Source organism: Perca flavescens, chromosome 11 (genome assembly GCF_004354835.1).
Source record: "Perca flavescens isolate YP-PL-M2 chromosome 11, PFLA_1.0, whole genome shotgun sequence".
In the NCBI taxonomy this organism is placed as follows: domain Eukaryota; kingdom Metazoa; phylum Chordata; class Actinopteri; order Perciformes; family Percidae; genus Perca; species Perca flavescens.
The window spans coordinates 3,631,252-3,648,475 of NC_041341.1; the positions used below are offsets into that span (position 1 = coordinate 3,631,252).

The 17,224-nt window shown below is 43.7% G+C and overlaps 1 protein-coding gene across 7 annotated transcripts in view; it reads right to left on the bottom strand.

Moving 5' to 3' along the window:
* Positions 1–9,853: 9,853 nt before the first annotated feature.
* The window catches only part of gtdc1 (glycosyltransferase-like domain containing 1), a 79,764-nt gene continuing 72,393 nt past the window's right edge, over positions 9,854–17,224 (bottom strand). For 6 of the 7 annotated variants that reach the window (XM_028590897.1, XM_028590900.1, XM_028590899.1 and 3 more), the window contains 2 exons: positions 12,917–13,008; positions 9,854–10,844 (listed from right to left, as the gene is read on the bottom strand). In XM_028590897.1, the coding sequence (XP_028446698.1) occupies positions 10,770–10,844; positions 12,917–13,008 (167 nt within the window). In that variant the 3' untranslated portion in view covers positions 9,854–10,769. The remainder of the gene's footprint in view (positions 10,845–12,916; positions 13,009–17,224) is intronic. The other variant, XR_003693701.1, reaches the window with a different exon arrangement.

The following is a 17,224-nucleotide window of genomic DNA, read 5'->3' on the forward strand; positions in this document are numbered from 1 at the left end:
GAGAGTTTAAGTGATGGCTGCCTGCCTGCAGGAACATCAGAAGAGAGAGAGGTCCCGGCCCAGTGGAGGCGCGCCACGTCTCTGACCAGAGGCCGTTAAAACATGGCAGCACATTGATAACACATGATGGAGTCACATGAGGACACCACGGGCCCTCCCTACAGCTGGATATACACTACTATGGAGGGGTTTATTTCTCTCTCTCTCTCTCTCTCTCCTCTCTCTCTGTCTCTCTCTCCTCCCTCTCTCTCTCTCCTCTCTGTCTCTCTCTCTCTCTCTGTACATACTACTATGTAGGCTTTTATTTCTATCTCTCTCTCTTTCTTCCCATCCCTCCTCTCTCTTCCTCTCACCTCTGTCTCTCCCTCTCTCTCTCTCTCTCTCCCTCCTTCTCCCTCTCTCTCTCTCCCTCCTTCTCCCTCTCTCCTTCTCCCTCCCAGCTAAAGAGAGAACATATGGCAGCAGTAGAGAGCTGATGTTGATGTGGCAGCTCGCTGGGCTAATTACGCCACCTTTAATGCTCTAATGTCTCTGGGGAGGGAGGGAGGGAGGGAGGGAGGGAGGGAGGGAGAGAGGGAGGGAGGGAACTGAGGCTGGCCTTCATTTAGAAATGGAGAGATATTAAAGTCAATCCCCAGATAGCAGCCGACAGTCGCGCTTTGAAGCCGCTGCTGGTTAAGATTTCTTTCCCTTTTATTTCTGCTGCTCGCTGTACAAAACTGACAATTACATTTCCACTTCAAACACACACACACACACACACACACAGAGACAGAGACACACAAACACACACACACACACACACACACACAGACACACACACACACACACACACACACACACACACACACACACACACACACACACACACACACACGTTTATTTCAGCCCGTTTAAACACGGAGATGTCTCCTTATCCAGGGGAGCGTACCGGCTAATTGATCAAAGGCTGGGGGCAGGTGGGACAAAGCAGCGCTGCGTTTGGGGGGCCCTGGGACAAAGCAGCGCTGCGTTGGGGGGCCCTGGGACAGTGATGAGCTAATCTAACACCAGCCGAGCTACCAAATACCTGCTGGGGAGGGCTGGGCCATAGGGAGTAAATCAGATATCACGAAATATTCTTCACCAAATACCTCAATATCGATATTACGGTGATATTCTAGGGTTGAAAACTGTTGCTTTAACAAAATATCTTCACACTTAGATTTTAGATCAATAAACATCAGTAATGTGATTATTACACTAGGCTATACCTAGGCTATACTTTAAAGACTGGTATGTGTGAGCATGTTGAATGAATAAACTCCTGTAAGTGTTGATGTTTGGCCTGTAGCAGCGCTGTTAGTGGTATCAACACAGTCTCCATCAGCAGTATATACACAACTTAAAGGAACACTACGACTTATTGGGACTTTAGCTTATTCACTGTAACCCCCAGAGTTAGACTAGTCCATACATACCCTTCTCATCTCTTATTGGGACTTTAGCTTATTCACTGTAACCCCCAGAGTTAGACTAGTCCATACATACCCTTCTCATCTCTTATTGGGACTTTATCTTATTCACTGTAACCCCCAGAGTTAGACTAGTCCATACATACCCTTCTCATCTCTTATTGGGACACAGTAACCCCAGAGTTAGACTAGTCCATACATACCCTTCTCATCTCTTATTGGGACTTTATCTTATTCACTGTAACCCCCAGAGTTAGACTAGTCCATACATACCCTTCTCACAGTAACCCCAGAGTCTGGGTTACTGTGAGAAGGGTATGTATGGACTAGTCTAACTCTGGGGGTTACAGTGAGAAGGGTATGTATGGACTAGTCTAACTGGGGGTTACTGTGAGAAGGGTATGTATGGACTAGTCTAACTCTAGGTGTTACTGTGAGAAGGGTATGTATGGACTAGTCTAACTCTAGGTGTTACTGTGAGAAGGGTATGTATGGACTAGTCTAACTCTGGGGGGTTACAGTGAGAAGGGTATGTATGGACTAGTCTAACTCTGGGGGTTACTGTGAGAAGGGTATGTATGGACTAGTCTAACTCTAGGTGTTACTGTGAGAAGGGTATGTATGGACTAGTCTAACTCTAGGTGTTACTGTGAGAAGGGTATGTATGGACTAGTCTAACTCTGGGGGTTACAGTGAGAAGGGTATGTATGGACTAGTCTAACTCTGGGGGTTACTGTGAGAAGGGTATGTATGGACTAGTCTAACTCTGGAGGTTACTGGGAGAAGGGTATGTATGGACTAGTCTAACTCTGGGGGTTACAGTGAGAAGGGTCTGTATGGACTAGTCTAACTCTGGGGGTTACTGGGAGAAGGGTATGTATGGACTAGTCTAACTCTGGGGGTTACTGGGAGAAGGGTCTGTATGGACTAGTCTAACTCTGGAGGTTACTGGGAGAAGGGTATGTATGGACTAGTCTAACTCTGGGGGTTACTGTGAGAAGGGTATGTATGGACTAGTCTAACTCTGGGGGTTACTGTGAGAAGGGTATGTATGGACTAGTCTAACTCTGGGGGTTACAGTGAATAAGATAAAGTCCCAAAATGTCGTAGTGTTCCTTTAAAGGTGCTCTAAGGGACGTTGGGTGATGTCACTTCTTGTTGACGCATTATTAAAGGTCCCATGGCATGAAAATGTCACTTCATGAGGTTTATTTTAACATTAATATGAGTTCCACTAAGGTCTATATAAAAGAGACTTCAGATACAGTATTAGGGGACCACTAAGGTCTATATAAAAGAGACTTCAGATACAGTATTAGGGGACCACTAAGGTCTATATAAAAGAGACTTCAGATACAGTATTAGGGACCACTAAGGTCTATATAAAAGAGACTTCAGATACAGTATTAGGGACCACTAAGGTCTATATAAAAGAGACTTCAGATACAGTATTAGGGAGCACTAAGGTCTATATAAAAGAGACTTCAGATACAGTATTAGGGGACCACTAAGGTCTATATAAAAGAGACTTCAGATACAGTATTAGGGGACCACTAAGGTCTATATAAAAGAGACTTCAGATACAGTATTAGGGGACCACTAAGGTCTATATAAAAGAGACTTCAGATACAGTATTAGGGACCACTAAGGTCTATATAAAAGAGACTTCAGATACAGTATTAGGGACCACTAAGGTCTATATAAAAGAGACTTCAGATACAGTATTAGGGGGACCACTAAGGTCTATATAAAAGAGACTTCAGATACAGTATTAGGGGACCACTAAGGTCTATATAAAAGAGACTTCAGATACAGTATTAGGGGACCACTAAGGTCTATATAAAAGAGACTTCAGATACAGTATTAGGGGACCACTAAGGTCTATATAAAAGAGACTTCAGATACAGTATTAGGGGACCACTAAGGTCTATATAAAAGAGACTTCAGATACAGTATTAGGGACCACTAAGGTCTATATAAAAGAGACTTCAGATACAGTATTAGGGGACCACTAAGGTCTATATAAAAGAGTCTTCAGATACAGTATTAGGGGACCACTAAGGTCTATATAAAAGCATCCAAAGAGCACCATGTCATGGGACCTTTAAAGGTGCAGTAAGCTGTCGCCTCTTTTCTAAACTAAACACATCACTCACCTCTGTGTGATGCTGGAGGTGTTCTGGTCCAATCAGAGCGCAGCAGGAGGAAGCCCCCGCCCCCCCGAGCGTGGCTGTTCTCTGGTGATAATCCAGAGAAACTCTTTATCTTCTCTCGCTGCCGGAGTTTAACTTTCATTTGTTTAGAAACCAACATTTGATCCTCCAGGTAGTCTCTGTAAACTCATTCCTCCCAAATACTGAGAACTGGTGATGTCACAGGCTCCTCACACATCCAAATATTATTCACATCTCATTATTTAAGAAGAGAAATTAACACACGTGTGTAAACCTCAGTTTATTTTCTCTAAAAATGATTCAGATTAATTTATTTAAGAAGTAAAATCACTTTGGGTCAGATGGTTTTCTAACAGTTATGACTCACTGTGTGGCCGGGTTGGCTCAGTGGGCAGAGCAGGCGCACATATACTGAGAGGTGGAGGTCCAGGGTTAGAGTCCAACCTGTCATCTCTCTCTCTCTCTCTCTCTCTCTCTCTCTCTCTCTCTCTCTAATAAAGGCGGAAAAGCCCAAAAAATAATCTTAAAAAAAGACAAATGTCATTTTTATGAATATGTCTTAATATCTTGCAGCAGCTTTAGTTGTAAATACATTCAGAAAGAGAACTGAAGAGCAAAAACATCAAAAAATGTCAACAAACGTCAAAAATAAAGACAAAAATGTTAACACGTTTGTTTGTGTATTTTCTAGAAGCTGTGATTTTACATTAGTCGGTATTACTATTTTGACTTTTCATTTTTGCTTCTTTCACCGTTTTTGTCTCTTTTTTTAACATTTCTAAATTCTTCTGTTGACCTGTTGTTGCTTTTCGTCGACATTTGTCACCTGGTGTTTTTTTTCGGTGCTTTTGGTGTTGATTTGAGCTTTCTTTTAACAGTTTGTGTGTGTTTTCTGCATGTTGTTTTGGTACGTTACTCTCTTGGTGTTGTAGTCTGCATGTTGTCTTGTGTGAAGCTCTTTTTAAATAAAGCTGTTTCATAATAATTACCAGTGTGACGGAGGATCTGATCTAGGTCGAGGTCATCAATAATCACATTGATTTCTGTCTCTCTCGCTGCACATTTCAGATCGTTATGTGTGTCTTTGGGAGGACCTGCAGAGGACACAGCTGCTGCTGTCATGCTCCGGTTAGACTTCCCCTCGTTAGTCTGCAGCTCGCTCGCTTAAAAACAGCCTCACCCAATCACACCGCCGTCAGTACATATATAGTACAGGCCAAAAGTTTGGACACACCTTCTCATTCATTGCGATTCTTTATTTTCATGACTATTTACATTGTAGATTCTCACTGAAGGCATCAAAACTATGAATGAACACATATGGAATTATGTACTTAACAAAAAAGTGTGAAATAACTGAAAACATGTCTTATATTTTAGATTCCTCAAAGTAGCCACCCTTTGCTCTGATTACTGCTTCTACACTCTTGGCATTCTCTTGATGAGCTTCAAGAAGTAACTATCTAAAACAAACCTCAAGAACAGCCTTTTTTCATCTTCGTAACATTGCTAAAATTAGGAATATCCTGTCTCAAAACGACGCTGAAAAACTAGTCCATGCATTTGTTACTTCCAGGCTGGACTATTGTAACTCCCTACTGTCAGGTTGCTCAAATAAGTCTCTTAAGACTCTCCAGCTGATCCAGAATGCTGCAGCGCGTGTTCTAACAAGAACTAAGAGAAGAGATCATATTTCTCCTGTATTAGCTTCTCTGCACTGGCTTCCTGTTGAATCCAGGATTGAGTTTAAAATCCTTCTCTTGACCTACAAAGCTCTAAATGGTCTAGCACCATCCTATCTAGAAGAGCTCCTAATACCCTATCGTCCCACTAGAGCACTGCGCTCCCAGAATGCAGAGTTACTGGTGGTACCTAGAGTCTCTAAAAGTAGAATGGGAGCCAGAGCCTTCAGCTACCAGGCTCCTCTCCTATGGAACCAGCTCCCGATCTGGGTTCGGGGGGCAGAAACTGCCGGGGGACTTCCTTCCTTTGACACACTGAGCTGCTCTCTCCTCTCTCTTTCTATTACTTTTACTATTACTATTTGTGTGTATCCAGTCCCAGAAATGCTTGTTACTAATCCTAGCTTCTGGGGAGTTTACTCCCCAGAGTCCTTATGTTTTTTCCCCCAGCGTATTTCCTTGGAGAACGTTGGCACCAAGATCCTGGTTCCAGCTGTCGCCGTGGTCCTGCTGCCCTCCCTGCTGAGCTCAGCGGTGCCCTGCAATGTCATGCTGCTTCCTGCTGAACCCTGCAGCTTCCTGCTGAACCCTGCAGCTTCCTGCTGAACCCTGCTGCTTCCTGCTGAACCCTGCTGCTTCCTGCTGCTCCCTGCTGCTTCCTGCTGAACCCTGCTGCTTCCTGCTGAACCCTGCTGCTTCCTGCTGAACCCTGCTGCTTCCTGCTGAACCCCCTTCCTGCTGAACCCTGCTGAACCCTGCTGCTTCCTGCTGAACCCTGCTGCTTCCTGCTGCTTCCTGCTGAACCCTGCTGCTTCCTGCTGAACCCTGCGGCTTCCTGCTGCTTCCTGCTGAACCCTGCTGCTTCCTGCTGAACCCTGCTGCTTCCTGCTGAACCCTGCTGCTTCCTGCTGAACCCTGCTGAACCCTGCTGCTTCCTGCTGAACCCTGCTGCTTCCTGCTGAACCCTGCAGCACCCTGCTGAACCCTGCTGCTTCCTGCTGAACCCTGCAGCTTCCTGCTGAACCCTGCTGCTTCCTGCTGAACCCTGCAGCTTCCTGCTGAACCCTGCAGCTTCCTGCTGAACCCTGCAGCTTCCCGCTACATCCAGTCACTGTTCCATTATTAATGTGACTATTATTGCCACTGTTCATCACACCCCCAACCGGCCCGTCAGACACCGCCTACCAAGAGCCTGGGTCTGTCCGAGGTTTCTTCCCAAGAGGGAGTTTTTCCTCGCCACTGTCGCACTGCTTGCTCTTGAGGGAATTACTGTAATTGTTGTAATTGTTGGGGCTTTGTAAATTATAGAGTGTGGTCTAGACCTACTCTATCTGTAAAGTGTCTCGAGATAACTCTTGTTATGATTTGATACTATAAATAAAATTGAATTGAAGAGGTAGTCCCCTGAAATGGTTTTCCATCAGTGTTGAAGGAGTTCCCAGAGATGTTAGCACTTGTTGGCCCTTTTGCCTTCACTCTGAGGTCCAGCTCACCCCAAACCATCTTGATTGGGTTCAGGTCCGGTGACTGTGGAGGCCAGGTCATCTGGAGCAGCACTGCATCACTCTCCTTCTTGGTCAAATAGCCCTTACACAGCCTGGAGGTGTGTTTGGGGTCATTGTCCTGTTGAAAAATAAATGATGGTCCAACTAAACGCAAACCGGATGGGATGGCTGCAGGATGCTGTGGTAGCCATGCTGGTTCAGTATGCCTTCAATTTGGAATAAACAGTGTCACTAGCAAAGCCCCCCCACACCATCACACCTCCTCCTCCATGCTTCACGGTGGGAACCAGGCATGAAAGCCCCCCCACACCATCACACCTCCTCCTCCATGCTTCACGGTGGGAACCAGGCATGAAAGCCCCCCCACACCATCACACCTCCTCCTCCATGCTTCACGGTGGGACCCAGGCATGTAGAATCCATCCGTTCACCTTTTCTGCGTCGCACAAAGACACGACGGTTGGAACCAAAGATCTCAAATGTGGACTCATCAGACCAAAGCACAGATCTCCACTGGTCTAATGTCCATTCCTTGTGTTTCTTGGCCCAAACAAATCTCTTCTGCTTGTTGCCTCTCCTCAGCAGTGGTTTCCTAGCAGCTACTAGACCATGAAGGCCTGATTCAGTCTCCTCTTAACAGTTGTTCTAGAGATGTGTCTGCTGCTAGAACTCTGCGTGGCATTCATCTGGTCTCTAATCTGAGCTGCTGTTAACTTGTGATTTCTGAGGCTGGTGACTCAGATGAACTTATCCTCAGCAGCAGAGGTGACTCTTGGTCTTCCTTTCCTGGTTTCCGGGTTACTTAGCTGATTGGTTCTTGCCATAATATGAATTCTAACAGTTGTCCAATAGGGCTGTCGGCTGTGTATCAACCTGACTTCTGCACAACACAACTGATGGTCCCAACCCCATTAATAAGGGAAAAAATTCCACTAATGAACCCTGACAAAGCACACCTGTGAAGGTAAAACCATTTCAGGTGACTACCTCATGAAGCTCATTGAGAGAACACCAAGGGTTTGCAGAGTTATCAAAAAAAGCAAAGGGTGGCTACTTTGAAGAATCTAAAATATAAGACATGTTTTCAGTTATTTCACACTTTTTTGTTAAGTACATAATTCCATATGTGTTCATTCATAGTTTTGATGCCTATAATATATATATATATATATATATATATATATATATATATATATATATATATATATATATATATATATATATATATAAAACACCTGGCCATTATTACATAGAACAGGCATGACTTTTTGGCAAATTTCCATGACTACGTGTTCCTGAAAATGTCAGTAAACATTCTCCAATCAGAATACCAATCAGTGTTAAGTTGACCCTCAGAGGTTTGACAATGAATGAATGATAATGTCTGTGGTTCATAGTGGGATTCATCATATCTCTCCCTGAATACAACGCCGAGGTTAAGACGATGTGAGAATACATTTATTAATCACATATTATTATTAATCACATATTATTATTAATCACATATTATTACACTGTGTTAGAAAAACAATACCATGACTTTTCCAAAACTTTCTGGGTCTTTTTATGTTTCCAAAACCTTTCCAGGCCTGGAATTTCCCAACCGTATGAACCCTGATATACATCTGTTACCTTCCAGGTAAGAGTCACTTCCTCCGGTGCTTTTGAAGTTTATCGCTGTTTTTTTCGGTGAAATTAGCGGCCAGCTGTTGCGGCTCGTTTTGTGCCGTGACGCCCTCTCGGAATCGCCCCGACACTGGAGGTCACCGCCTGATGACATCACGGTGACATCACGAGACCAATAAAGTTTTACAGCAGAGTTCATTAAACGCAAGAGGCTTTAAAGCTTTTCATTGGCTTGTTCAGACACACACACACACACACACACACACACACACACACACACACACACACACACACACACACACACACACACACACACACACACACACACACACACACACAGCAAAAAGTGGTAGTTGCAGCCCTAGTTTGTCTGCTGATAGAAACAGACAGTGTGTGTAGTAGAGAAGTAGATTTTAATAGAAACAGAGACAGTGTGTGTAGTAGAGAAGTAGATTTTAATAGAAACAGACGGTGTGTGTAGTAGAGAAGTAGATTTTAATAGAAACCGAGACAGTGTGTAGTAGAGAAGTAGATTTTAATAGAAACAGAGACAGTGTGTAGTAGAGAAGTAGATTTTAATAGAAACAGACAGTGTGTGTAGTAGAGAAGTAGATTTTAATAGAAACAGAGACAGTGTGTGTGTAGAGAAGTAGATTTTAATAGAAACAGAGACAGTGTGTGTAGTAGAGAAGTAGATTTTAATAGAAACAGAGACAGTGTGTGTAGTAGAGAAGTAGATTTTAATAGAAACCGAGACAGTGTGTAGTAGAGAAGTAGATTTTAATAGAAACAGACAGTGTGTGTAGTAGAGAAGTAGATTTTAATAGAAACAGAGACAGTGTGTGTGTAGAGAAGTAGATTTTAATAGAAACAGAGACAGTGTGTGTAGTAGAGAAGTAGATTTTAATAGAAACAGAGACAGTGTGTGTAGTAGAGAAGTAGATTTTAATAGAAACAGAGACAGTGTGTGTAGTAGAGAAGTAGATTTTAATAGAAACAGAGACAGTGTGTAGTAGAGAAGTAGATTTTAATAGAAACAGAGACAGTGTGTGTAGTAGAGAAGTAGATTTTAATAGAAACAGAGACAGTGTGTAGTAGAGAAGTAGATTTTAATAGAAACAGACAGTGTGTGTAGTAGAGAAGTAGATTTTAATAGAAACAGAGACAGTGTGTGTAGTAGAGAAGTAGATTTTAATAGAAACAGACGGTGTGTGTAGTAGAGAAGTAGATTTTAATAGAAACCGAGACAGTGTGTGTAGTAGAGAAGTAGATTTTAATAGAAACAGACAGTGTGTAGTAGAGAAGTAGATTTTAATAGAAACAGAGACAGTGTGTAGTAGAGAAGTAGATTTTAATAGAAACAGAGACAGTGTGTAGTAGAGAAGTAGATTTTAATAGAAACAGAGACAGTGTGTAGTAGAGAAGTAGATTTTAATAGAAACAGAGACACACTCCTTCAAAGTGCACGGTGTGTTCAGGGACAGTCAGCCGCCAGTAGAGTCTCACAACACTCCTTCAGAGTGCATGGTGTGTTCAGGGACAGTCTGCCGCCAGTAGAGTCTCACAACAGTCCTTCAGAGTGCATGGTGCGTTCAGGGACAATCAACTGCCAGCAGAGTCTCACAACACTCCTTCAAGCGTTATTATGGATCCTGCATAAATTCTAGACAAGTCCCGCCCTGCGAAGCAGCCGATTGGTTGGGGTTAGGACCTGAACAAATAAGGTTATGTTACCTTGCGTAAGCATGGACTCCTGGCCATTTGAAGTGTGTGAATGCTAATGAAGGGCGGGTCCTGCCCAGAAGTTGCGTGGGTTCCATAATAACGCTTCCTTCAGAGCACACGGTGCGTTCAGGGACAGTCGGTGCGTGTAGGGAACAACTGGTGTGTTTAGGGACAGCCGGTGCGTGTAGGGAACAACTGGTGCGTTCAGGAACAGCTGGTGCGTTCAGGGACAGTCGGTGCGTTTAGGGACAGCTGGTGCGTTCAGGAACAGCTGGTGCGTTCAGGGACAGTCGGTGCTATTAGGGACAGCTGGTGCGTTCAGGAACAGCTGGTGGGTTCAGGGACAGTCGGTGCGTTTAGGGACAGTCGGTGCGTTCAAGAACAGCTGGTGCGTTCAGGGACACTCGGTGCGTTTAGGGACAGATGGTGCGTTCAGGAACAGCTGGTGCGTTCAGGGACAGTCGGTGCGTTTAGGGACAGCTGGTGCGTTCAGGGACACTCGGTGCGTTCAGGGACACTCGGTGCGTTTAGGGACAGATGGTGCGTTCAGGAACAGCTGGTGCGTTCAGGGACAGTCGGTGCGTTTAGGGACAGCTGGTGCGTTCAGGGACAGTCGGCCGTCAGCAGAGTCTCAAAACTCTCCTTCAGAGACGCCCAGGAGAAGCGGGACACGTCCACCTGCAAATAGACACACACACACACAGCTCGTCATAAATCTTGTCATAAAGCTCTTCATAAAGCTCTTCTTAAAGTTCTTCATAAAGCTCTTTATAAAGCTCTTCATAAAGCTCTTCTTAAAGCTCTTCATAAAGCTCTTCATAAAGCTCCTCATAAAACTCTTCATAAAGCTCTTCAAGAAGCTCTTCAAGAAGCTCTTCATAAAGCTCTTCATTCAGCTCTTCAAGCTCTTTATAAAGCTCTTCATAAAGCTCCTCATAAAGATCTTCATAAAGCTCTTCATAAAGCTCTTCATAAAGCTCTTCATAAAGCTCTTTATAAAGCTCTTAAAGCTCTTCATAAAGCTCTTCATAAAGCTCTTCATAAAGCTCTTTATAAAGCTCTTTATAAAGCTCGTCATAAAGCTCTTCATAAAGCTCGTCATAAAGCTCTTTATAAAACTTGTCATAAAGCTCTTTATAAAGCTCTTTATAAAGCTCTACATAAAGCTCTTAAAGCTCTTCATAAAGCTCTTAAAGCTCTTCATAAAGCTCTTTATAAAGCTCGTCATAAAGCTTGTCATAAAGCTCTTCATAAAGCTCTTCATAAAGCTCCTCATAAAACTCTTCATAAAGCTCTTCATAAAGCTCTTCAAGAAGCTCTTCATAAAGCTCTTCATAAAGCTCTTCATTCAGCTCTTCATAAAGCTCTTGAAGCTCTTTATAAAGCTCTTCATAAAGCTCTTTATAAAGCTCTTCATAACGCTCTTCATAAAGCTCTTTATAAAGCTCTTTATAAAGCTCGTCATAAAGCTTGCCATAAAGCTCTTCATAAAGCTCCTCATAAAACTCTTCATAAAGCTCTTCATAAAGCTCTTCAAGAAGCTCTTCATAAAGCTCTTCATAAAGCTCTTCATTCAGCTCTTCATAAAGCTCTTGAAGCTCTTCATAAAGCTCTTTATAAAGCTCTTCATAACGCTCTTCATAAAGCTCTTCATAAAGCTCTTAAAGCTCTTTATAAAGCTCTTTATAAAACTCGTCATAAAGCTCTTTATAAAGCTCTTCATAAAGCTCGTCATAAAGCTCTTTATAAAGCTCTTTATAAAGCTCTTCATAAAGCTCTTCATAAAGCTCTTTAAAGCTCTTCTTCATAAAGCTTCTTCATAAAGCTCTTCATAAAGCTCTTTATAAAGCTTGTCTTAAAGCTCTTCATAAAGCTCTTCATAAAAACTCTTAAAGCTCTTAAAGCTCTTTTATAAAGCTCTTTATCTTCATAAAGCTCGTCATATAAAGCTTCATAAAGCTCTTTCAAGCTCTTTTATAAAATTCTTTATAAAGCTCTTCATAAAAGCTCTTAAAGCTCTTCATAAAAGCTCTTTATAAAGCTCTTCATAAAGCTCTATAAAACTCATAAAGCTCTTCATAAAGCTCTTCATAAAGCTCTTTATAAAGCTCGTCATAAAGCTCTTTATAAAGCTCGTCATAAAGCTCTTTATAAAGCTCTTCATAAAGCTCTTAAAGCTCTTCATAAAGCTCTTAAAGCTCTTCATAAAGCTCTTTATAAAGCTCTTCATAAAGCTCGTCATAAAGCTCTTCATAAAGCTCGTCATAAAGCTCTTCATAAAGCTCTTAAAGCTCTTCATAAAGCTCTTCATAAAACTCTTAAAGCTCTTTATAAAGCTCTTCATAAAGCTCGTCATAAAGCTCTTCAAGCTCTTTATAAAATTCTTTATAAAGCTCTTCATAAAGCTCTTAAAGCTCTTCATAAAGCTCTTTATAAAGCTCTTCATAAAGCTCTATAAAACTCGTCATAAAGCTCGTCATAAAGCTCTTTATAAAGCTCTTCATAAAGCTCTTAAAGCTCTTCATGAAGCTCTTCATAAAGCTCTTAAAGCTCTTCATAAAGCTCTTCATAAAGCTCTTAATGAAGCTCTTCATAAAGCTCTTAAAGCTCTTCATGAAGCTCTTCATAAAGCTCTTAAAGCTCTTCATAAAGCTCTTCATAAAGCTCTTCATAAAGCTCTTCATAAAGCTCGTCATAAAGTATATAAACAAGCAGAAAACTGAACATGCATATATGTCAGAGTCAGTTACCTTGACAACGTGTCTGCGGGCGATGTCGGGCCTCCTGCAGAGTTGCTGCAGCCGTTTACACAGCTGCTCAGGTGTGGAGTACAGGTACTCTGCTGTATTACAGGGCACAGAAGAAGAACTGTCACTCTGCTGTATTACAGGGCACAGAAGAAGAACTGTCACTCTGCTGTATTACAGGGCACAGAAAACTTTGGCTCCACTGCAGCATGCAGCTGTGAAACAACCTGTCACAGAGCTGTGAAACATCAACCTGTCACAGAGCTGTGAAACATCAACCTGTCACAGAGCTGTGAAACACCAACCTACTGACACAGAGCTGTGAAACATCAACCTGTCACAGAGCTTTGAAACATCAACCTGTCACAGAGCTGTGAAACACCAACCTACTGACACAGAGCTGTGAAACATCAACCTGTCACAGAGCTGTGAAACATCAACCTGTCACAGAGCTGTGAAACAACCTGTCATAGAGCTGTGAAACACCAACCTACTGACACAGAGCTGTGAAACATCAACCTGTCACAGAGCTGTGAAACATCAACCTGTCACAGAGCTGTGAAACAACCTGTCATAGAGCTGTGAAACACCAACCTACTGACAGAGCTGTGAAACATCAACCTGTCACAGAGCTGTGAAACATCAACCTGTCACAGAGCTGTGAAACAACCTGTCATAGAGCTGTGAAACACCAAGCTACTGACACAGAGCTGTGATACATCAACCTGTCAGAGCTGTGAAACATCAACCTGTCACAGAGCAGTGAAACAACCTATCATAGAGCTGTGAAACACCAACCTACTGACACAGAGCTGTGAAACATCAACCTGTCACAGAGCTGTGAAACAACCTGTCATAGAGCTGTGAAACACCAACCTACTGACACAGAGCTGTGAAAAACCAACCTACTGACACAGAGCTGTGAAACAACCTACTGACACAGAGCTGTGAAACACCAACCTACTGTGACAGAGCTGTGAAACAACCTACTGACACAGAGCTGTGACACCGCTGTGAAACATCAACCTACTGACACAGAGCTGTGACAAACCTCAACCTACTGACACAGAGCTGTGAAACATCAACCTACTGACACAAAGCTGTGAAACATCAATCTACTGACACAGAGCTGTGAAACAACCTACTGTCACAGAGCTGTGACACAGCTGTGAAACATCAACCTACTGACACAGAGCTGTGAAACATCAACTTACTGACACAGAGCTTTGACACATGTGAAACATCAACCTACTGACACAGAGCTGTGAAACATCAAACTACTGACACAGAGCTGTGAAACCCCAACCTACTGACACAGCTGTGAAACCCCAACCTACTGACACAGAGCTGTGAAACACCAACCTACTGAGACAGAGCTGTGAAACATCAACCTACTGACACAGAGCTGTGAAACATCAACGTACTGACACAGCTGTGAAACATCAACCTACTGACACAGAGCTGTGAAACATTAATCTACTGACACAGCTGTGAAACAACAACCTACTGTCACAGAGCTGTGACAAAGCTGTGAAACAACAACCTACTGACACAGAGCTGTGACACAGCTGTGAAATACCAACCTACTGTCACAGAGCTGTGAAACTAGGGCTGCACGTTATTAGGAAAATATCTGATTGTGATAATTTTGACTATTATTGCGATTGCGATATGATTCACGATACTGGAGGGAATGATCGTTTCTTTATATCCAAATTCTAATTTTCATTGAAAATATCCATCCATCCATCCATCTTCGTCCGCTTATCCGGTGTCGGGTCGCGGGGGGAGCAGCTCCAGCAGGGGACCCCAAACTTCCCTTTCCCGAGCAACATTAACCAGCTCCGACTGGGGATCCCGGCGTTCCCAGGCCAGGTTGGAGATATAATCCCTCCACCTAGTGCTGGGTCTTCCCCGAGGCCTCCTCCCAGCTGGACGTGCCTGGAACACCTCCCTAGGGAGGCGCCCAGGGGGCATCCTTACCAGATGCCCGAACCACCTCAACTGGCTCCTTTCGACGCAAAGGAGCAGCGGCTCTACTCCGAGCTCCTCACGGATGACTGAGCTTCTCACCCTATCTCTAAGGGAGACGCCAGCCCCCCTCCTGAGGAAACCCATTTCAGCCGCTTGTACCCTGGATCTCGTTCTTTCGGTCATGACCCAGCCTTCATGACCATAGGTGAGGGTAGGAACAAAAACTGACCGGTAGATCGAGAGCTTTGCCTTCTGGCTCAGCTCTTTTCGTCACAACGGTGCGATAGATTGAATGCAATACCGCACCCGCTGCGCCGATTCTCCGACCAATCTCCCGCTCCATTGTCCCCTCACTCGCGAACACAACCCCAAGGTACTTGAACTCCTTCACTTGGGGTAAGGACTCATTCCCTACCTGGAGAAGGCATTCCATCGGTTTCCTGCTGAGAACCATGGCCTCAGATTTAGAGGTGCTGATCCTCATCCCAACCGCTTCACACTCGGTTGCGAACCGATCCAGTGAGTGCTGAAGGTCGCAGGCCGATGATGCCATCAGGACCACATCATCTGCAAAGAGCAGCGATGAGATCCCCAGCCCACCAAACTGCAACCCCTCCCCACCCCGACTACGCCTCGATATCCTGTCCATAAATACTACAAACAGGATTGGTGACAAAGCGCAGCCCTGGCGGAGGCCAACCCTCACCTGAAACGAGTCCGACTTACTACCGAGAACCCGGACACAGCTCTCGCTTTGGTTGTACAGAGATTGGATGGCCCTGAGAAGACCCCCTCACCCCATACTCCCGCAGCACCTCCCACAGTATCTCCCGGGGACCCGGTCATACGCCTTCTCCAAATCCACAAAACACATGTAGACCCGGTTGGGCATACTCCCAGGCTCCCTCCAGGATCCTTGCGAGAGTGAAGAGCTGGTCCGTTGTTCCACGACCAGGACAGAATCCGCATTGTTCCTCCTCCACCCGAGGTTCGACTATCGGCCGAACCCTCCTTTCCAGCACCTTGGAGTAGACTTTACCAGGGAGGCTGAGAAGTGTGATACCCCTATAATTGGCACACACCCTCTGGTCCCCTTTTAAAAAGGGGAACCACCACCCCAGTCTGCCACTCCTTTGGCACCGTCCCAGACTTCCACGCAATGTTGAAGAGGCGTGTCAACCAGGACAACCCCTCCACACCCAGAGCCTTGAGCATTTCTGGACGGATCTCATCAATCCCGGGGCTTTGCCACTGTGGAGTTGTTTGACTACATCAGTGACTTCCGCCTGGGAAATCGGCGACAATCCCCCATTATCCTCCAGCTCTGCCTCTAACATAGAGGGCGTATTAGTCGGATTCAGGAGTTCCTCAAAGTGCTCCTTCCACCGCCCTATTACCTCCTCAGTTGAGGTCAACAGTGTCCCATCCTTACTGTACACAGCTTGGATGGTTCCCCGGCTCCCCCTCCTGAGGTGGCGAACAGTTTTCCAGAAGCACTTTGGTGCCGACCGAAAGTCCTTCTCCATGTCTTCTCCAAACTTCTCCCACACCCGCTGCTTTGCCTCTTTCACGGCAGAGGCTGCCGTAAATATATATAGATTTATTTTTAAATGATTGAAGAGTGATTTTTTGTGAGGATCTGGACCAAACGAAGACGTTTTCTGTAGTCTGTAGGCCGGGACGTCTCCACTAGAGGTGTTGAAATTAATCAAATAATGGATGCATGGAATCGTGGACAATGCTGCATCAATAATCGGCCGGCTCATAATCAATTATTTCTGTTTATAATGTAATGTATGCCTAACAACATTTCTGTTAATAATGTAATGAAGGCCTAACAACATATCTGTTAATAATGTAATGAAGGCCTAACAACATTTCTGTTAATAATGTAATGAAGGCCTAACAACATTTCTGTTAATAATGTAGTGTAGGCCTAACAACATTTCTGTTTATAATGTAATGTAGGCCTAACAACATTTCTGTTAATAATGTAGTGTAGGCCTAACAACATTTCTGTTTATAATGTAATGTAGGCCTAACGACATTTCTGTTTATAATTTAATGTAGGCCTAACAACATTTCTGTTAATAATGTAATGTAGGTCTAACAACATTTCTGTTTATAATGTAATGTAGGTCTAACAACATTTCTGTTTATAATGTAATGTAGGCCTAACAACATTTCTGTTTATAATGTAATGTAGGTCTAACAACATTTCTGTTTATAATGTAATGTAGGTCTAACAACATTTCTGTTTATAATGTAATGTAGGTCTAACATTTCTGTTTATAATGTAATGTAGGCCTAACTACATTTCTGTTTATAATGTAATGT